Here is a 23,502-nt window from a genome sequence, read left to right on the forward strand (position 1 = left end):
TAAAGTAAACAAATCAGCCAACTGTAATGGAAATTGATAAGTCTATAAAAAAAGGTGGAAATGTGTTCTATTCCAAGGTGTTTTTTATATTTCCTTTCTTTGCAACAAATCTGAAAGAAAAAGGCCCATATAAACATTGACAGTTTCCAATTCACACACAAAAAATTATTGTAATTGAACCAGCCAACTCTGGAGGATGGAAGTTACTGCATACATACACACTTTATAGTTACTTTATTACATATATAAGTATTGAACAATAATAATAAAATTTAATAAGAAACATGACCTTCTGTCACATATATCTTTTCTGATTCAGTGCTGTCCTCTGTATGAAAACCTTTTTGCTCACTATTAGCATTGAGATTCTGACCTAAAATTACAGGTTTCCACATGATATTGCTCCATTGTTGCATGCAAATGAGCAGTGACAACCTTCCATCAGTATGAATGCAACACACCTTCATAGCACAGCTGGTTTATTCTATGCTGAGGGTTCAGTCATAACTTCTTGGTCTGGCATATGTGTGTAAAGAAATATATTATTTTTGTGCATGAGCTTTTGAGATAATAGGTGTTTCTGTGGAAGTAACTACAAAAATTGCAAACTGTTGTGGAGATATTAAATCTGGATTTTTATTTCCCAAACTCTAGTGTTTCTTCTACTGATAGTGAATATGTGTTTGAGGTTTTCTCTATTTTTCACATGCTCTGTTTAGAGTGGACTGTGTAATATCAATGAACCTTTCCCAGGGTTTCTTGTCCTCCCTAATTTAATCACCTTCTTTCCTTTACACCAATCTCATTTGTTGGGGTTCAACAGAACGAATGTCATGGGAGGTATTCCTGTTTCTTTCTCTCATTTAGATCTTCTTCTTATTACAGATGTTTTCTTGATAGAATAGAGTGTTAGCATCAACTCACTGGTGGCTTTGGGTCAATGATTTCCAGAAAAATTGACTTTTGAGATCAATGTGTCATAACTCCAGGTAATGGGTCAATCTTTGGATAATTTGTTTAGGGTTGTATGTAGTGATGTATGATGCATATGGACAACTTTACTGTGGTTTATCAATATCAATTGCTAGGAAACTTCTGGTTTCACTCTTTCTATTTCCACACCCTCAACATTTTCTTCTAAGTCCATTCTTTACAAGTCTGACTGATGTCTTGTCATGTTCCAGATACCTTGAACTTTATTACAATTCATTTCTTGAGGTATGACAAGATTTTTTTCTGTGGTGTGATCCTTCAGTCCACAAGTTTTCCAGTGATCTAGTCTCTTTTTATGTGTAACCTTTCTTCTTTTTCTTTCTGTTTGCCCGTCTTCCATTCTTGTCTGTCAGTGGAAATGGTGTATTTTTCACAGTTGGTCATTGCATCATTCTTTCTCCCCTTTTTTCTTGTCCTTCTTTTGTTCCATAACTCTGAAACTCTGAATTATTCATATAACTTTTTATTTAATGTTGATCAGTATCAATTTTTTTCTGGTCATGTGGCGATTCTCTCTAATACTTTCTGGTTTTCCGGTTACTGTTTAGCTTTTCTCCCTTGTCCTCATTGTGTTTTTCTGTTCCTTTCACCACTTTCACCCTCCTTATCCTTCTTACCTTTCAGACTTATACTTGAATGTTGTTCTTTATGTCTTCATCCTACCTCTGTTTGTCCCTTGGCTTCCTGTTCATTAAACTATCTCTCACTTGAAACAGATTTCCTTCTCCTTTTTTCCTGTGGTCATCAACATTATGATGTGTATGCTACTGATTCCTCCTGCATTCTTCTATTCTACTTTACTATAATTAAGATAAAGATGAATCAGATGAACAATACCTGATGCTGCCTGGTTTTGGGTTGGTGTTGACCAACCACATATGGTTGGACATGCATCCATATTATGCAAATAGCATTTCTGTGGGCCTTATGTAGGTTCTGGGCTGTGCTTATATTTTCCATCTGTTCTAGCAATACATTCGTCCTTTATGAGTGAAGAGGGTATTCTGATACATAAGAGGTGCAGTTTCCTATGGGTGTGCTCCTATAGTTTTCCATGGCACAGGGTGTTAGACACCATGAGTTTTCTTGCAGCACTTTCGAAGGAGGCTTAACTTAGATAAACTTTTGCACAGGTTCCTTCACCATTTCAATTTGGGATTATTTATATGTAAGAAGAGGTTATGTATCATATCAGATGTTAACATTTTTCACACTGAAAATGTATTTTGAATAGATACCCATGTTTCCAATTTTCACCTGTCCTCCCCACATCTGTTACATCTTTTCTTATCTGATCTTGAAGTGATGATTGAAAATCAGCATAGGAGAGTCAGCTACAGTAGTAGGGTGTCTCTCACTCCTATTGATGGAGGTTTGTCGCATTGTCATTTTCATATAACAGCACAGCAATATCATGTGGAATCATATTTATATAGGAGTCTCAATGTTTGTGTTAACTGTAATTCATTCAAATACACGTTCAGAATTTTGCAGAATGATAAATGAACCTTAATTATCAACATTATTTAAATCTATATAGTATAATTTTTATTTTATTCAGTGTTTGAAAACTTTACTATAGTATTCTGTAGTTAACTACATGATTTAGATAAAATGGAATTATGCTAATCTTACCCATAGGAACATTAACATGTTCATAGGCTTGGCTCAAGGTGTTTTTATTTTCATATGTGGCCAGTTTGTTGGATAATTATTAAACACTCTTAATGACTTTTCACATTCTATTTTGTTGATAGATGAAAGTGTTATTATTTCCATTCTGATATATTTTATGTCGAGTCGCTTTTACTTCTAGTTTAACAAGACTTATTTAAACCTCAAATTACTGACTCCTTTATACTGTTTGCTAATGGAGGGGCTACATACTGCAGTATGTTGAGTAATTTTAGGTTTTTGCCTGTTACTTTACTCAGTATAAAGAACTGACCAAAGCAAACTGGGTGAAATCTCTACTTTTCTTGTATTTAAAATACATAAGTATTTAAAATTCAATAAGTAATTAACATGATTACTTGCAATATTGGTGGTATTTTTAGAAAATTGTTTGTTGACATATAAGTTCTTAAAGACATTGTAAAAAAGAAAGGCAAAAAGCCAAAATCACATTGATTCATTAAAATTGAGAACTTAATTTGTGGTGTACTTAGACTTTTTAAAATTACTGAATTTAGATTTAAATTATTCTAATATAATTGTTATTACTAAGATATAACTTACAAAATATTTTTGGTCATCTACATTTACATTTTATTCCAAACATCAACAGGCAGCCTTAACACAGCGACCAGAAGCCCTAGGAATGAAAGCTTCTGATGGTGAATATGTGGACTTTATCAATCCTTTAACTTTAGAGGGGTCTGTGGAATCTTGGCTACTGGAAGTAGAGAAAATCATGAGAAAGACTCTCCATCAAACACTTCAAAACTGTCGTCAGTCCCTGAGGAAGCACATGGTGGGAGCAGGTAATATTGAGTCAGAAGGAAAAAAAAACAAGTGGATACATGAATGGCCTGGACAGTTATGTATTGCTGCCAGCCAAATACAATGGACAGGTGACTGTAGTAGAGCACTTCAACAAGCTAAAGAACGTGGGAAGAAACCGCTGAAAAGTCTGAGGAGAAAGCAGGTAGTTTTGTATATTTTTTTCCTAAAGAAAAAGAATTACATAAGCATCAATTAAAATTTTGTGAATCAATAATAGGCACAAGATGCAGTAAAAGTTAAATGCTAAAACTGTCTGGTTTTGAGCTTTTACTGATTTGAAAAGGATCATGTTTTGAACTAACTCTCTTTGTCAGTTTACAGCTTATTTTTTAATTTTGATATCTTTGTTGCCTGTGTGGTTAACTATATATTTTTTGTGATTTTACTGACCAAAGTTATTCTTGCAGTTGGAACTGCCTGGTTATAAGTAATTTATTTCTCTTATTTTTAGAGTTTTAACCAATGTTATCAAAATATATTGTAAGTAACAAGACTTGTCTGCATTTTTAGTTACTTTATTTTTATATTGTAAGTTCTTTTAGGTTTGAAGCCTACATCATAAATTTTGTGTACATGTTTGCACTGAAATCGTGCAAGTTAAGTTGAAGTTTAAAAAAATTCAGTACTCTAGTTAATCATTAGCTTAAAAAAGGATAAATATTATGTCTCACTTCTTGTGATATTTTATTCTTCTACAGTTCTCTAGTTGGACTGCTGTAAGATTGCAGACTTACAAAACTTAAGTGTTGGATTTGATTCCCTGCAGTGGACACAGCAGGTAGCCAAATGTAGCTTTGTTCTAAAACAAACATACAATTTTTCCACAGGTTGCTGCTTTGGAGAAGTTGTCTGAAATGATTCAAAGTAACCTGTCATCTTTGATGCGACAGAAAGTGATGGCACTTGTTATCATTGAGGTACATGCTAGAGACATCATTGAGAGCATGCTCAAAATGGGCTGTTTAGACTTAACTGATTTTAACTGGATTCGCCAGTTACGATTTTACTGGGATAAAGATCTTGAAGACTTTTTTATATGTCAAACAAATGCCAAATTTCTTTATGGTTACGAATATCTTGGAAATCCTCAAAGATTGGTAATCACACCACTTACAGATAGGTAAGTCAAGATTGTGCTGTCACAAATAATATAAACTTGTGAGCTCTCCTTCTTGGAAGAACAGAAACTGTTATAGGTGTAAATATAACTATTTCTGAAGGTATTTTTGTTTTGTATAATTTCTTTTAGGTATTTAACACATAAATAAAATTAGGTTAAGTGGTAAGAGATTACCAGCTATGTTATATGGAATTTCCTTGAACTTGTTTAAAATATTTCATACAGAATATATCTAAGGTAATTTGCTATTATGACTGCTTTTTTAAAGCTACATGTGAATGTCTATGCTAGTTTTTCATTTAATTCTTTAAACTATTGAAAACTCCAATGTTTTACTTAGGTGCCACATAACCTTAACAACAGCACTAAACTTGCATCGTGGTGTGAATTCAAAAGGTCCAGCTGGAACAGGAAAAACTGAAACAGTGAAAGATTTGGGTAAAACTTTAGGTAATTATGTTGTTGTCATCAACTGCTCACAGGGCCTGGACTACAAATCCATGGGCAGGATGTTTGCTGGCTTAGCACAGGTTGGTCATTTATTTCTTAATTGAATTCATTATTAAACATAAAAATTAATAAGAAACTTCTTCTTCTTAATTTAGTAACAAAATTAATACGTTTTTGTAATTGAACATTTACAATATGAACTTCATTTATGTTGAAAATGAGAAACAGATTCTTTGTTTATTGTAATGTAATTTCATTTTCCATTTACAATTGAATATTTAATTATCACTATGGATATTTATAGCTCAAAAAAACTTTTCTTTGAATATTGTTATGAATGACATATTTGTAAGTTTGGTAAGTGCTATGCCTTTTCTTGCAGTACAGTATAAAAAATATTGTTTATGTAGTGAATAAAGTTTTATTATGTCTACTAAAATTAAAGTGTAGTATATGGTATTAAGATATAAAACTAAGATAATTGGAAATAGAAGCTATTAAAGCAAAAACTGTAAGTTAGAAAATTTGAATACCTCCTTTCATACTAACTGTAAATTTATTTCTAGAATTAAAGCCACTTTGACATATCAAGCTCAGTTTTAATATATATATATTTCAAATAAAAAATAAAGTTTAGTTCTTAAGTTTTTCTGTATTATCAAACAACATTTGTGTTTTATTTACATACTAATTTATCAACAGGATATGTATACAAAATAAACATTAAAAGAAATAACTACTTCAACATGTTTGATTTCCTTTTGCTTTGACTTTCATTATTTTTATCCAAAATTCCTTCCTATATTTTCTGTTTTACTTTTAGACTGGAGCCTGGGGATGTTTTGATGAATTCAATCGTATAAGTATTGAAGTTTTGTCTGTAGTTGCTCAGCAGATTCTTTCAGTTTTATCAGCACTAGCAGCTAAAGTCAAGAGATTTATGTTTGAAGGCCAAGAAATCAATCTTTTGGAAACTTGTGGTATCTTTATTACAATGAATCCAGGTAAGAAATAAGATTGTTTCATAAATTACTGAACAAAATAGAGAGAATTGTTGATTTAATTTTCATTTTTCAATTATTAAAAAACGAACATTATGGAAATTATTTTGCATCTGTTACTAACTTGATTTTCTTGACAAGTACATAATTTATATATACATATATAAAGATAGTGTGAACTACTTTGTTTCCACAGAAGCTGTAATTTTAATTAGTTTAATGTAGTGCATTTAAAATATAAAAAATAAATCAGAAATTTGTAAGTGCAGAGTTGATATATGAGAGTTGATAATTTAATTATACATTAAATTATTGTGGTACTTGTTCTTCTGTAAAAAGTTTACTGCTTTTGCACTCTTTTAAATAATTAAATTTCTGATTTCTTAATTTAAAAGCTGCAGTTTAATAAGTGAGCTACTTAGTTATCTTTCATCTTTATTTAGTTAAAAAGCAGGTATTGAGTTTATCTTTTTCTTTTTATGAACTGTTTACATCAAATTTAGTTTTTTCTGTTCATGTACCATTTTCAGTTTGACTTATTGATTTTAAAATATATACAAAAACAAATTGTAAGTAAGAATACAAGGAAGAGTTTAAATGATCTTAATATCCTTAATCATATTATTTTCACAAAAACACATGAAATGTGAGCCATCCTCAACGTTTTTTTAGACTTATTATAGAGACCCAGCATGGCCAGGTGGTTAAGGCACTCGACTAGTAATCCGAGGGTCGTGGGTTTGAATCCCTTCAACACCAAACATGCTCACACTTTCAGCCATGGGGGCATTATAATGTGACAGTCAATCCTGCTATTCTTTTATCAACTGCTAAATTGGGGACAGTTAGCACAGATATAGCCCTCGTGTAGCTTTGTGCAAAATTTAATACAAAACAAACTCACTGTAGGTTTTTAAATATTCTTTTTATTTCTAGTTTCTCATGTAAAAACATCGTTTTTGTTAGAGAAACGTGGATATAGCCTTATATATGTGGTAGCTGTTTACTCTATGTTGTGAGAAACTTGTCATTTTTGTCTTTTACACTTGTTTCTACCATCTTATTTTTCATACTGTTCTAAAACTAGAATACCAAATTTAATGAATGTTTCCCAATTATTCTCTTTTTTTGAATTTTACAAATTAGATACTCAAACCTTACTTTTGACATACACACATATTTTTATTCTCTCAGCAAATATTTACTTTGTTCAATAATGCCTAAAGTTTTAAGTTAACATATATCATGTACTGCTGTTTGCATTTAACAAGGCTACATTGGTCATGTTGAGTTGCCAGAAAACTTGAAATCAATGTTTCGACCAATAGCTATGATGGTTCCTGACTCTGCTATGATAACAGAAATAACCTTGTTTGCCGAAGGTTTCAGCAACACTAAGGTAAAGATCAGTGAAATTTTAATTCTAGGTTAATAAACAAATGTTTTTTTTGTTATACTTATATGTTTAATAATTTTTTAATAATCTTTTAAAAAAGAAAATTTGTACCAAATAATTTTGTTAAAATATGGTGTATTATCCATTTGAATTAGTTTATTTTAATATTAAATTGAAAATAAAATTATTTTTATTCTTTGGAATCACTTTTACATTTTTGATTTAATGAATGGTTTTATGGTATATTAACATACTGGTTAAAAAATTTACACATTAAATAAAATACTTCCTTTATGAACAGAAGGGTACATAGACAATATATTAATTTTTTAACATGTTAAATGTTAGTCGATACCCACTAAAGTCATTTCTTATTATTGTAACATATCAGTTATTTAGTTTCAATCATAGTTCAGAAATTATAGGAACACTGCAAATCCTTTATTTGAATGACAAAACATAATGTAATATCTAAACACTAATTAATTATAATTATGATATTTTTGTCTTGGTAATAGCCACTTGCAAAAAAAGTAGTTACCTTGTATTCACTGGCTGCTGAATTATTATCTAAGCAGTACCACTATGACTTTAGTTTGAGGGGATTAGTATCTGTGTTACGACATGCAGGAAAACAAAGAAGAAGCTATCCTAATTCAACAGATGAAGAGGTAAGGGTGTAGCATATTTGAAATATTCCATTACCTCTTGATCTTTCATGTACATATATATTATTCTGTGTTTGTATGATTGCATCTTAAAATTCTTGAGTAATTAAGTTACATTTTCTATAAAAGTAATTAAGTCAAAGAAATATGAAGCTAAGTAGCTGTATGTTGCTAAATGGATATGCTTTACATAATTTCTTGCAAAATATCCATTTATATCTAGTGGTATGAATTTTTTAAATTAGAAAAGAAAATGATAACTTTCGGTAATAAAACTATTTATTATTTTAATGTTGAGCAATAATTTTATTTGTATTTTAAAGAATTTGTGAATATATGTGTATTTTCTAAAATGTGTGTTAATGCACAAAATCTAGATTTTATACATTCAAATATTTTGATAGGGTTGCAATAAGATTTTAGATACTTGTAATAATGAATAAAGATGCTTTGTGGTGATACTATAAAAGTTGGAAAACTTGAATAACTGAGAAAATATCTTTATTCAAGAACATTTAAGTTACTTTATTTCCAGTTTTCATGCAAATGTTTTATATTTGGTTGATGTTGGCTTAAATTTGCATTTCTCTTCACTTAAAGGTTACATTCCACAAAGCTCATATTTGTTTTGTTATGCTTCTCAGTCTTCAAACCTGTGGTGTGGGTCATATCCAATTAGAGTTGTGGTATAGTTTTTTACAAGTTAGTATGAGCTGGGGTTTATACTTTTTCTACACTAAAAATGTGTTTCTGATAGGTGCTTACCACTTACTCACATTTCCCGTCCTTCATTTTCACATTTCTTTGGTGCTGGCTTCTTTTGCCAAACTTCTAAGAGAGAGTTTTGTAGAGGAGTCTAGAGGGAGCCACTTGCATCACATGAGCATGTTTTGCTTCTATTGGTATGGAAGTGATGCATGATGATTTGCATGAGAAACATATTTTGATCTTTCAAGAGGTAGGAGCAGAAGGCTTGAGGCATGTGTGAATAAAATGTTTGCATACAGAGGGAAGCACTTAACAAGAGTAACTAATCGTATGAGTGGAGTAAGTACTTATCGGAAATACATTTTCAGTATAGCAAAATTATAACTTTTTTTTCATGTCAGTATACTTGTGTTCAAATCTTTTCATTTGTTGACCATGTTAATTATATTTTTTCACAAAATAATTACCTTAGTGTGCTACTTATCTCAGTACTTTTCAGTTTTACATAAGCAAACCAGAATGTTGCAACATTAACCTATTTACTATATTTTAGGTTTTAATTCTCGCCATACAAGGCATGAACATTCCTAAACTTACCTCAGAAGATATCCCTCTTTTTAATGGGATAACATGCGATCTTTTTCCCAGTGTAGAACCTTGCACTGTCAGTTATGGCAAGGTCAGTAAAAAAATTCTTTGCATATGTATGTATGTATATATATAATTTGTATAGTTATCAGTATATCAATTTTTATCACTTTAGCTATTTAGTTGTCTTTTATTCAGAAGTAAAATGAGTAAGTGTAGTATCTAAACATACCATGCATTTCTAATTTTTTATTATAATATGGTTTTGTTTTAAATTTATAATTTATTCTATGCATGTGCAGTTTTCACATAATAAATAGTTGACAAAGTTATTAAGTGGATATCATTCTAACTGCTTCTATTCCTTTGTCATTTTGTTGTGGTCACACCTTTTCTGCCTATGTATAAAAATGATAGTTATTACAATTCTTTACAAACTAAAACTGCCCATGCTTCATGCTAAGAATTATCCAAAATTGTAATTGATTGAGAAACTTGGTTAAAATATTTGACTCTCACTGTAAAAGTTATAGATAAGCAATGCTTCCAGTGCCAGACCTATTTTTAAGTACATGCAAGTTCCTTAAACTGGTAAATTCTGGGACTTTTGAAGGAGTATACCCTTTATACCTTTCACACAATGAAAAATTCCAAACTCATGTATTATTATATATTGATATAGTATGACCCATACATTTTCTTATGGCAGTGAAAGAATTAAGTAACATATTTGGAACAATAAGAAAGAGCCTCATTACACTATTTCAAAAATCTCTTAAACTGATGAACAACATAGTTCTTTTAAGAGCATTCCTGGAATAGATGTAAACAGAATAAATAGCAAATTCAGGATTTAGTTTGTGCACTCTATGACTTCTATTACATTATTAAAAAGTAAAAAGAGTTGTCTTAAAATTTATTAGATTATCCCATATGCCATTAAAATGCAAAATTAGTGTATTGTATTGTAGATTTAAGATAGGATTTACATTAAAGAAAAAAGTTTGGTTAAAACTCATTGAGAAATATAGTAACATGTAACTTAAATATTTGTAGTATATGATTTGGGGAAATTTGTGATGAGTTTTAAAATCAATTTCTTAATTTTCACTATAACTTTAAATAAAGCATGACAATCAACATTTGCATATCTGTGTATAGTTTTTTATAAATTTATTTTTATTTGAATGCAATTTTATTGAATTATAGAATATTAAAGATTGTATGAAAAGAATGAATTATAATGTAATAACTAATTCTCAATGTGTTTATTTCATTTTCTTAAACCTGGGTGCTTGAACTGTATGTAATCATATTAGTACTTTGAACTGTATGTAATCATATTAGTACTTTATTATGTACAAAGCTGGTTCAGTATAGAAATGAAACATTATAACATGAAGAACAGTAATATTTGACATATATGGTCTTCATATTTGACAAAGAGGTTCAGTTTAAACAGAAAGCATGAAAATTGGTATACACTTCTCCACTCCAGTTTTTGTTCATGATTTTGTTCATCTTCCTCTTGTTTAATATCATATTTATACAGGTAACTTTATATCTTGTTTATTTTCATTTCTGATTTTATTCTTTTGAGTTTTGCTTTCATACATTGATTTGCTGGTGGAATTTGAGTTGTGTTTGAGTTTTGAATTATTACTCAACAGTTTTCATCTTACATTCTCCTGTATAGTAATTTTTATTTTAAGTGTATTTTCTTTTAATTTGGGATATTTTTTTTATTTTGAGTTTTCAGTTTCACTTGTAACATGTTAAAGTTTGAGTTATACCTCTTAACTTCACACCTTCAATTTTTTATTGCTTAATTTTGTTAGTTTAATAATTGCCAGAGTTATAAGTTTATTTCATGAGCTAATTTAGATTTTATTTGTGAGTTCATTTTAATCTTGATTTATTTTCTATTTTATTCTGATTATTCCTGTTGGTTACTATAATTGATTTGTAACCCTTTGTTGTCTTTGTGTAGGTGAAATGACATTTTACTTATCTCGAGGAAAGCTATTACATTTTACAGCATATACATTATACAGCTTTTTATAACTTCAGCAGTAATGTTTGATTACTTTGTCAGTCACATTCTAAAATATTAATGTTCTATAACTTCAACAGCCACATTATAAAATCTTAATGTTCTGTAACTTCAACAGTCACATTATAAAATCTTAATGTTCTGTAACTTCAAAGTCACATTCTAAAACTTTAATGTTCTATAACTTCAATAGTAACATTCTAAAACTTTAAATATTCTATAACTTCAGCAGTAATTTTGCTATTAATATTTAAATTTTATATATTTATAAAAGTGTGATATTTCCTTAGTTTTGTCTGTTATTTTTCCTAGGAGTTTTCTCTCTTGTTTTATTTCTTACCTCAAAAGCTGGCCATAAACTTAACTTTATAGAAATTTGTGTGAATGAAGATTTTGTTTATTTCTTCATTTGTTTTCCTTTGCTGTCCATTTTTGTTAAATAAGTATTTTTATAAGGTATTTGGTTAGTTATAAAGTAGAAATTTCTGTAAATATTTCTTATTTGGAAGTGTGTTTAAGGTTAATTATATCAAAGAAAAAGTTTAGATCACATTTCTCATGTAAAGTTTGGAGAAGGCTTGAATGGGTAGTAGAAGAAACTTTATTACATATGTACTTTTCTGATAAAACTTCTTTCACTAACCATTCAAACTGTCTCTGAGCTTTATTTTTTAAAAATTGGGTTTATTGCCATCAATTTTAAATTTCACATGTAAAATAAGATCTGCTCTAAGTTATATTTGACTTAGCTTTGTTTGTTACACATTTCATAAAGTTGTTCCTGACAGTGATTCATGTAGAGGAGAAGTATTACACCCTTATGCTTGTAACTATCTAAGGTGCATATCTCTCAAACTGAATAGGAAATAGAAAATATTTATTTTCTCCCTGAGGAATGTACATAGCTGACTATAGGTCTGCAGATATTTCTTCTTATTTCAGGAAGGTTCCATTTATTGGTAATGAAATATTAAGACATACATTTTTTGTCATGCCTATGTGTCGTTTTAGTGCAGTATTTCTAAATATAGATTAACACAATGCAATTTGCTCATTTTTTGCCTAAGTTGTATTTAAATTTTATTTAGTTTTATACAATTTTATTTTAATATCTTAGAAACAATTAATATACAAATCATAAATATGAAGGTATAATCTTATAATTAATCTAGAAAGCTTAAAATAAAATTATATAAAACTAAATAAAATTTAAATACAACTCAGGTAAGCAAAGAGTAAATTGCATTGTGTTGATCCATTTTGATAATAATAGTGTAATCTGGTTTGCATAATATTTGGTTTAATTATTATTTTTCTTCATTGTTGATTTCTTGTGTTTACTTAAGAATACTTGTTCTGTTTGTTTCAGAATATGTATGTGTTTAGCCACATGTTTTGTGAGTTGTATTTACATGGTAAATAAATTAGTACTCTGTAGATTTTATATTTTAACACATCAAGATCAACAATGTGGCTTATTGCCTAGTTCCATAGTCAAAGACAAGATAGTAGATAGATAAACATGTATTGTTCATCTACTTTCTGTCCATCTTATCAGATATACTTTTAGAAACATTTCATTATGAAATATATATAGAGGAAAAGATATTCCAGCCAATACTTAATTGTCAAAAACATTATGCTTGTACATATCTTTTATCTCTTTTAATTGTTAATATTTAACTTTAATTTTGTAGTTTTTTTTATTTTTAGCTGAATCCATGTTAACAGTATTTAGAATAATTGTTAATGTCTGTAGAGTTCATCTTAAGTGATAATGCTTACATTAAAAAAAAGAATTAAAGCATTCATCTAGCACACAAACCTGATACATTTTTTTAAAGTTTGAGTATATCATACTTTGAGCCATAACTTTTTAATTCTCAGTTGAAGGAAGCTATTGAAAGAGTAATGGAACAAGCTGGATTACAAGTGATTCAAAGCTCTGTTATGAAAGTACTGCAGTTTTATGAGACAAAGAACTCGCGACATGCTATCATCTTAATTGGAGAATCTTGCAGTGGGAAAACTGTCCTTTGGCGTACATTACAAGCAGCATTTAATACCTTGAAAAAAGATGGAGAATTAGGATTTAACACTGTTAAGGTTTGTACATTAGTTAAAATATTTAACGTCTTTTCTACCAATTCACACTTTATCAAAAAAATAGGGCTAAAACGAATTTTGAGTAGCTTAACTTGTTAAAAAAATGCCTTGCTAGAAAAAAGGAGTGATGCAGGGACTGAAGCTATTCCAAAACATCCATTAATCGTCCCTTCAGCCCCCACACCCAGTGTTAAGTTCAAACTATAAACACTATATTCCAAAACATATTTTCCTCCTCTCACACTACAGCTATTACTTAACTGCTAGGATTTCTTTCTGTTGCCCATAGCAGAACTGATCTGAATTTTTCTTGCTTGCTCCAATCTTTTACTCCTCACTTAATTCCATTGTCACTATCTGTCACATGATATTCTCCACCTACATCAATGCACCCTCTAATCCTTTCAGATAATATTATCACTTTTTCTCGACAAAGTATTCACTATCAGGTTTCTCTGTGCTATGATTGTTGAAAATATTTTAATTATTCTTTATGTTACCTAGTTGATTTTCATAAAAATAGAAAAGCAAAATGTTTGTTTAGCAAGCCAACATGTGGCACGAATTTCTGGATTATTATTCTAGCACTGAGGCAAATCAGGTTTCTCCTGTCCCACCTCTGGTGTCTTGCATCACCCAACAAGGGGGGTAAGGGAGTCACTGTCCATGACCTTCTTCATGGTTTTCTGATCACATCTTTTCCCTAAACATATGCACACACCTTTCCTTGAATATTTGGTTATTGCTGGCACTATCTTGTCAATTGGCAGAATGTCACAACTGGATTCTACTTTCAGAAACAGTCAAGGAAGGCTTCATTATCAATGCTGATTTATCTATTCATGCTCCAACATAATATATTGACAATCTGTGGATTTTTTTCATCATATATCTCAGTCGAGTTCAGCTGACTCCAATCCAGCTTCAAGATATGGAACAGGAAGTTTGACTCTTTCTCACCTCTCCTTCTCTCATTGCATAGACTGTTCTTTCTGTTTTGAAAATATGGGCATCAACATGAATCTCATTTCATTGGTATGATCACACAAGAGATCTCTCTAATGCTATTTATGTAGTCAGTTGATCATGTACAGTGATTAACTGGATTCCCCAGTTTTCTAATTTAAGATCATTCTCTTCTATCTCAACAGATGGATAGATCAGGATAGTGCAAAGATATGGGTTTCTCTGCCACCACCTACAAAGATCTATCTCTTCACAAAATTCTTGCTTCAGGGCTGAGGTGCATATCTCAACATTCAGGTCTACACATGGATGTCAAGGCTCCCAACACAACATTTTAATCCTTCTTGCCTTTCAAAGGACATTGCCTTATGGTCTGAGTTTATTAAGGGAAAAATTGTCAGGCTTCACTTCAATTAATTCACTTTAGCCTTCATTTCTCATTAGAAAGAAGCTGGTGCTATCCCTGCTAGAAATTGTTTGTGGATTAACCCTTTAACTCTGTATCCTCAGTTTGTACAGTAGCTGCCTAGTGTATGAGAAGTTCTGAGTTCAATCTTACTCACAGGTGACACAAAATATGGATTACTACTGAATAACTAGTGATAGTCTCAAGATCTTGACAGGCCTGAGAGTAGATGTTGATTATGAGAGGAAAAGGATGTGGCAAAATTTTTAAATAGTGCTTTACTAGTGTATGCAGATATGTTAGAATTTTAACTTGGTTCTTCTAGCACTTGCTTGCATGCAAGAGTTGCTGGGTGTTATCTTACTTTTGGATGCAAAAGTTTGGAAAAAAAAATTATTTTGTATGATATATAAATATATATTTTTCTATCCATACAGGGAATAACGAAATTAAAATTATAATACACAGAAAAATACATTTTAGATCAATAAAACATTTTTGTGTGTTTTCAAAAACTTATCATGGTAAACTAATAAATATTTTCCTTCAAACTGTCACTTGAAACCACAGGATAAATTTCATAGTATATATATCATTTGATTGAAGTCAGCTAATGCTTGATTAAATGCTTACAAACTGTTATGTAGAATGTCTGAAATGTCAAATATAAGTATCTACATGATGTTAGTTGGTCAAATGCAATTTTACACTAAGTTATCCTTGGAGAAATCTTGAGCTTTGTGATGTTAACTGACTTACACTTGTTTCCACATACTAAAGTGTAATTAACTCTCAACAGCATGTACTGCTATGTGCTGTATTTTAACTATATTGTAGTTAGATTTTTTCATATATTTTCTTTTCTTCCAAAACAATGAATACAAATAGGAATTTCCTATGAACCCTAAAGCACTCTCAGTAGGGGAACTCTTTGGAGAATTTGATACAAAGAGTGGTGAATGGATGGATGGTGTGCTTTCATCAGTAATCAGGATGACTTGTGCAGATGAAAAACCTGATGAAAAATGGATTATTTTAGATGGTCCTGTAGACACACTTTGGATTGAGAGTATGAACTCTGTGATGGATGACAATAAAGTATTGACTCTTACAAATGGAGAAAGAATTGTGCTATCTGATCAAGTAAGTACAGGTTTAATGTTTCAGGGCTTAGTGTGGGTTGAAACAATATTTGTTAAGTAGTGTGACTAAGTAATTTATAAGTTAATTTAAATTTTGCTAATATATTTTGCAAATAGCAATGGGATAAAATGTCTTCTACTGTATTGAACTTTTTATGCAAGTTGAGTTAAATACTATAATCTGTAAAGTAATAAAAATGCACATATAAAAAAGTGTTTTGGCTGGTTATCATAGAAACTTGCCTAACAAATGTTTCAGATTTGCCCCCTGATTAGTCTAAATTACTAAAACTGAGTAAGTGGATTTAAAATTTGAATCAATTTAGTAGACAGTGTATATTTAACATCCGATTTTTCTTTTCAGTTATTTTGACTTTTTTTTTTTAAATGTTGGATATGAAAATGCTATTTCATTTGAGAGGCATATTTAATGTTTTGGCCCAGCATGGCCAGGTGGTTAAAACACTCGACTCGTAATCTGAGGGTTGTGGGTTTAATTTCCTGTGTCACCAAACATGCTCATCCTTCCAACTGTGGGGGTGTTATAATGTGATGGTAAATCCCACTATTTGTTGCTAAAAGAGTAGCTCAAGAATTGGCATAATGACTAGCTGCCTTCTCTCTAGTCTTACACTGCTAAATTAAGGATTGCTAGTACAGATAGCCCTCATGTAGCTTTGCACAAAATTCAAAACAAACCAATTTAATGTTTTTGGTTGTTGAGACATATATAGAAAAACTCCAGGTCAGTGTGAGTAAAAAGCTAAAAATTACACAAACACCAGAAAATCAGTACAGTTTTTCTGATCAAAACTTTTCATATATCTCCCTGCATGTGTCCATTTGAATATCAGGTTTTGAATTTGGCTCTAGTTTGCCATTTTTGATACATATTAATAATAATGCTTTAAAGTTATTCTAAATGAATATAATTTTTTGTATTTTTTGTAATAAAAGAGAATTTAGGTAGAAAATGTGAAGGAAAAATACTATGTTTTAAAAGTAATTTTCCATTTTGTTACCTAATGTGCACTTTTTAGAAAGCTGAAGAATTTTAAATATTTTATGATTAGAAAATTATATGTATAAATTATTCAGCAGCATAAACTTTTCCTTGTAAATTTGTATTAAATTTTTAGAGCAGCATTTCTTAGCAGCTAGCTAGTTGAAATAATGATGAATAATTTAGTTTAAAACTATGGTTACTCTGTGTATTTCCATTTAATATTAATTAAAATGTTCTTCAAATTACAACATGAACAATTACTGTAACTTACTCAACATTTTTTTTACTTGAAATAATTTTCATAATCATTTCATGCATTGGTAAAAATTGCTATTCCAGTTAATACTGATACACAAAATTCTAATTACTTTATTGATACAGAAAAGTAACAACAAATTGAAAATAATCATTTGATGAAAATAATATAGTAATATTTTGAACAAATGTGCACAGGTATCAATGTTATTTGAGGTAGAAGATCTAGCTGCTGCATCTCCAGCTACTGTATCTCGATGTGGAATAGTTTATTTAGACTACACTGAACTAGGTTGGAAGCCTTATATTGAATCTTGGCTACAACAAAAAGATCCTATCATGGCCAGTGAATTACGCCAACTTTTTAATAAGTATGTCCCCGTGTTTACAGAATTCAAGAGAACAAATTGTATTGAATTGGTTCCAGTTTCAGAAATATGTGGAATAATGTCTTTGTGTAAACTTCTTGATTGTCTTCTGTTGAAAAATAAAACTGTAAGTATTCTCATCTCTTAAATGTTAAATTGGTAATTGTTCTTAAGATATTTCTGATAAGTTTTGGTCATTATGTTGAAAATCTTGGTTCAAATCTAAAAGAATGTATGTACAATGTTCAAAAAGATTATTGAAAATTTAAATATTTCGAATTATTGAGAAAGATTTTTGAACAGTAACTTTTATGAGAAATATTAAATTTACATGGTTAGAATATCTATGAAACACTCACCTGCTAATCCTTTTACAACAGGTTTGTGTATTTTACACAACCTTATAACTACAATGTAAGAATGAAAGCACACGCACTGTAATTCTAAAAGTACTCAATGTAGCTTCATAAAATTTTCAAGCTTTCAGTAAGCAGTACAGATCCTTTGTACAGAAAGAAACTTTGTGTATAAATATATGGAAATGAAGTTTTGACTGCTATGAGTGCAAAGTAATTTTCATATTAAGATTAAAAATACTTTTTGCATATGAAAATATCCCATCTATAAAACTTAAATAAACATCAAATTTTTTTCGATTTTCTTTACAGAAAATCTTTATATTTTATCTGTTGTTTGCACTACCATAAGTCTGTAGGGGCAGTCAATTTGATCAAACTTATAACCACTGTATAAAATTAGGAAATAAATCTAAATTTACCTTTTTTGTTTAAAATGAGTGCAAGTTGTAACAGGAAACTACAGTTGATTTTATTCTAAATACCTTAAAGTTCATAACAATATACCTCTATTTATACTTAATTTTATTGTTTTATTGACCTTTGAACTGTTTCTAATGAATTATATGAATAAAGTAAGTTATAATTTGTAATTCTGTCATGCTAGCTGTAAATCATTCAGAGAACTGGCAGTTTATGTTACCCCATTGAATTATATAGCACATAAGTTGCTCTGAATCACACTTTGTGAAGAATTTTTATTATTATTAATATTATTTTTATTATCTCACCTAATCTAACGTTATTTAATATAAGTCTTTTATAATTTTTACATTTTAGCCACTTTTATAATGATAACTAAAGAATAGATAGGAAAAAATTAATACTTACATATTTTGTTTGGTGTTTGCCATCATCTACAATGACACTTTAGTTTACTTTTTATGCTAATGATACCACTGCACAAAAAATTTCGTATTTAATTAAATAGTGCACCTAAAAAGATAGAATGATAACACACATAAAGTAAACATTGCCCCATAACTATCATAATTTCTTATACTGCACTTACCTCTTTTCCCACAATAACTTTTCTTAGTCTTTCACTGCCCTCTAATGCATTTAAAAACATTTTATTGCTTTATGCACTAGCCTTTATACCCCATAAATTCAAGCTGCTCATTTAGCATGCATAGAGCATGGAGCAACCCTCTGCCAATAGGAGCATGACATACACTCCTAGAGCAGTTCACTCTCTTTGTACTACATTATGTGAATTTCACTTTATTGGCAAAGTACAAGTTGGATATGTTTTTTGCTTGCATTCAATTTGCAATTTTTTTTTCTGGGATATTTCAGACTTAATTTATATTTATATATATATTTTAATAAGTTTGATTTGTTCATTCTTGCATTTTGGTGGTGTGCTACTGACTTTAGTTACCATCTTCATACAGATTATTGCAAATTATGAATTTGTGTTTTACTGTGGTAAATATCTTATCTTGTGAACTACTGGGAAAACACAACCTCCTCTTACACAGTTCTCAGGATCAATATTCTGTCAAGGAGGTACAAGCCTCAGTTCAACAAGAGCTAGATTCCTACATGAGGCCCAGACCTTTTTCTTCACAATGGCTAGCACCTCTTCAGGATGATAAGAGTGTTCAGGATGATGATGATTTAGACAGCCTTTTTTTTTGCTCTCTTTTTTTTTTGTCATATGGTCAAATCCTACACATTTGGAGAAGGTCTGATGTTGTACTTTTCTTCCTCCCATTTATTGTACAGATTTATCACAGTTCTTTTCTGCATGGATGACTGGCTTGTACCTGCTCATTCTGAACAGGATTCAGCCTATCAAAAATGTTAGTTCCATCTCATAGCTGGTTGATCAACATAGCAAAGTCCTTTCTTTGTCCTACGTGTTTCCTTGTTCATTTGGATGTTTTCTTCTACACTTATCTTATTCAGGCCCAACCTTATCTTTTTAAGCTTTGTTCTGTATCACAGGCTGTTTGGAACATCCTGTTTGCTCCCTCCCTTTTTATTTACAATGTTCTATTGCTCTTTGGCATGTGATCTTTGCTGGCTTCTCTTATACCCCTTGGTTTGGCTCATATAAGTTCCATTCCATGGGTCCTCCATAACCAATGGCCCCTTGCTTGGAATCCTTTGGATTCTCCCATCCCCCTTCCTTTCTACATTATGGTTGATCTCTGTTGGTGGTTGGACATAGCTCATACTTTGTGGGTGTCTCACTTCCTCCTACATGATCTGATTTACATCTGTTCACAAATGCATCCCTTCAGAGCTGGGATGTGTGGATCAACCACCATTTGGCTTTGTGCATTTGAACTGTGGTGAAAAATTTCCTTCATATTAACGTTTTTGAATTCCTTTCTGTTCTTTGGGCTTTCAGTCATTTCTTCCTTTCTTCAAGGTTGGTCAAGATCCACTCCACCAATTCACCAGGGATGGCTCATATCTATCCCCAGGGTGCATCCAATAAAAATTCCTGTGTTTCTCCTCTTGGATCTTCATGTTGGATCCATGATCATCACTTTCATTTGATAGCATGTTGCATATTGTGTAGTTTCACCCTCATGGTGGATTGTTTTTCTTGACTAGACCAGGTTTGCCCAACAGGCTGGTCCCATTCATTTCCTTGTATTTTTGTGGTTTTGTGATTAGTGGTATACTTCTCATATTAGTGCATTTGCTACTTCCTTTATTCAACATTTACCTGTGTTTGGGTTTCCTGTTCCACATTCTCTGGTTTTGGGTTTGCCTGCCTCCATGCAGGCGTGATTATCCAGTTTGCTTTTTTTATCCTCCTATCCACTTACTGTTTTGTGTAGTTTCCCTGATATGTATCACTCCATCCATAACCCTTCTGATTGCTCTTTACTATCCCACTCAACTGTGGTTTCTTTGCTTACTCCAGTTACAGTTGTTTCCCCATTCTCTCCTCTTACTCCTCAACTTTCTTTGTCTTTGTTTACTTTGGGAAGTAAAACACTTCCCACATTTCATATTCTTCAACTTCATGCCTGGATTTTGTCTGGTCCCTGGCAGGGAGGCCAGGTTGCATATGTCGGGTGCCATTTTCTTGAGCTTATTTCCATCTGTCTTTGTTATCACAGGGTATTTCCTTACCCTGTCCTTACCCTTTTGTTTTGTCTTTCTGGATACATTGGCTATATCTGCATCCAATACTTGTGGATCAGAACATTACTGTTGTAATCCATTCCATTGCCCACCACCTGTAGCTATGCTTCATGCTACAATGTGATTATGACACTGAGTAAGTCTTTATTAATGATTTCTTTTCTTACAAGAGCTTTTGCTTCTAATTCGTCTTTTGAAATACCCTGTATGCCTTCTTGATCATGTGCTCTCATCTTTGGCTCTGCATGTAGAGATGGGGTGTTTCACAAGATCACTGGAAGCTATTCTACCTGGCAGTACCTGCATCATAATCATGTTAATTTTGGACTGTACTGCCCATAGATGTCATGGATAAAGCAGAAGGGGATAGCTCTGTCCATCCCTGTAATAATATGATTGAAGAACTTGGTAATGTCTGCTTTTAAAAATGAGGTTTCATGATTACCCATTGCACTGTCTCCAGTGATGATAGTTCTTCAGATTCCCCAACACATAGTTCCCCCTTCTTCAAGTTAAGTATGTGAATCTTTGCTACATTCCAGTTCCAAACCAATGAGGTGGTGGACCATGAAGTATTCTTCCTGAATAGTTTCCACTAAAATAGTTTGCTACAACCATTAAGTTGAGAGTAGGTTAATGGTATTCTGCTGGTATGGGTAAACTATGACCTTCACTGCTGTTGATCTACCCTGCTAAAGGTGTACTTCATCTCCTAATACTATTTACACTTTAATTGAAGTCGATCCCATTTCCTGACTGGATGAAGTGATATTCATCCACTATTAACTTGCAAATAGTGTTACATGTTTCATAATTCCTTGAGTTGAGTCTTTGTACAGGCACTTTACCCCTTTAATTGAGTGTCCTCATTCTACTTTCATGGGTTGTTGGTTTCTTGTACAGGAGATTTAGGATTAGAGTGAACTACTCCACCTATTTTCTTACACAAGTTGAATTCATTCTCTCAATGCCAGATGACCAGTTCCAGATTGCTGTAGGGTGTCAATTCTTGTATAGTACCCAGATACTGATGTGGATCATAATCTCCAATTATTGACTTGGAGGTGAAAAGGATGTGGTTCTAATACTACCATCACAGGATATTGGTTCCCTGTAACAGAGGTTTTGGATGCAGCTGACCTACTGAGTACAGTCTGAAGAGCCATAATCACTTTGCATTTCATATTTTCTGCCCTTGTATTTTCCAGATTATTCACAAGGGCAGAAATATACCTGATCCCAAAGTGGTGTGATGCCCCTTATTTGTTCTTCAGATTTCTTTCTCGTATGATCAGAGGTATCCTTCAGTAGCTATAAAGGTGCTTTTTTTCCTCACTCACACCAATCCATCCTCCTCAATTTGAGATTCTAGCTAATTTCATGAAAAGTGGTAAGTACCAAATCACAAGTTATAATTTTTTTTGGTGATAATTTATTTTTGATAGGTGCTTACCTCCTATCACACTTTCTTCCTCTCCAGTTATTTCCTGTGCTTGCTCCTTCTGCCTAGTGATGGTTTGGTAGAGAAATGTGGATGGAGTTACATACATCACATGAGTATGTCATGCTCCTGTTTGTTAATTAGTGACACATGATGATTTGCATGAGAGACACATTTGAATCTTCTTGTTCCAATGGGGAGGAGAAAGGCTTGTGACATGCATAAAAATAAAGTTTGCATGTAGAGAACATCACTGAACAAAAATAGCTAATTTGTGATGACGAGAAAACCCACTTGTAGAACTCCTCTATATACGAGGTCTGTTCAAAAAATATGCGGACTGACGTCATAAAACAAAATGTACTTTATTCAGAAGTTACAGGTCTGGGACTCCTTCAAAGTACCCTCCTTCCCAATGCACACACTTATCCCAACGGTGTTTCCACTTGTTGAAACAGTCCTGGTACGCTTCTTTTGTAATGTCCTCCAGCTCCTTCGTCGCATTTGCCATAATCTCGGGAATCGTCTCAAATCTTCTTCCTTTCAAGGGTCTTTTGAGTTTGGGGAACAAGAAAAATCGCAAGGAGCAAGGTCAGGTGAGTAGGGGGAGTGGGGAAGAACAGTGATCGAGTGTTTGGCCAAAAACTCACGAGTTCTGAGGGCTGAATTTCGCAGCAACGCTGTGCATCTTCAATTTTTCGGTCAAAATCTCGTAACAAGATCCAACTGATATCTCACACTCTTCAGCAAGCTCCCTGACAGTCAGACGTCGATTTTCCCACACCAGGGTGTTGATTTTGTCGACGTGGAAGGACGTCCAGGACGCTCATCATCTTCAATGGACTGTCGACCATCCTTAAAAC

At 31.8% G+C, this 23,502-nt stretch overlaps 1 protein-coding gene across 1 annotated transcript in view; it reads left to right on the forward strand.

The window, feature by feature from the left end:
• Nucleotides 1-23,502, forward strand: part of LOC143232396 (dynein axonemal heavy chain 2-like) — a 228,744-nt gene that overhangs the window by 82,473 nt on the left and 122,769 nt on the right. Inside the window, 10 exon segments of the mRNA XM_076467790.1 lie at nt 3,281-3,640; nt 4,326-4,618; nt 4,959-5,148; nt 5,892-6,072; nt 7,341-7,468; nt 7,984-8,136; nt 9,395-9,520; nt 13,370-13,588; nt 15,849-16,103; nt 17,562-17,858. Of these exon segments, the coding sequence (XP_076323905.1) occupies nt 3,281-3,640; nt 4,326-4,618; nt 4,959-5,148; nt 5,892-6,072; nt 7,341-7,468; nt 7,984-8,136; nt 9,395-9,520; nt 13,370-13,588; nt 15,849-16,103; nt 17,562-17,858 (2,202 nt within the window).

Source organism: Tachypleus tridentatus, chromosome 1 (genome assembly GCF_004210375.1).
Source record: "Tachypleus tridentatus isolate NWPU-2018 chromosome 1, ASM421037v1, whole genome shotgun sequence".
In the NCBI taxonomy this organism is placed as follows: domain Eukaryota; kingdom Metazoa; phylum Arthropoda; class Merostomata; order Xiphosura; family Limulidae; genus Tachypleus; species Tachypleus tridentatus.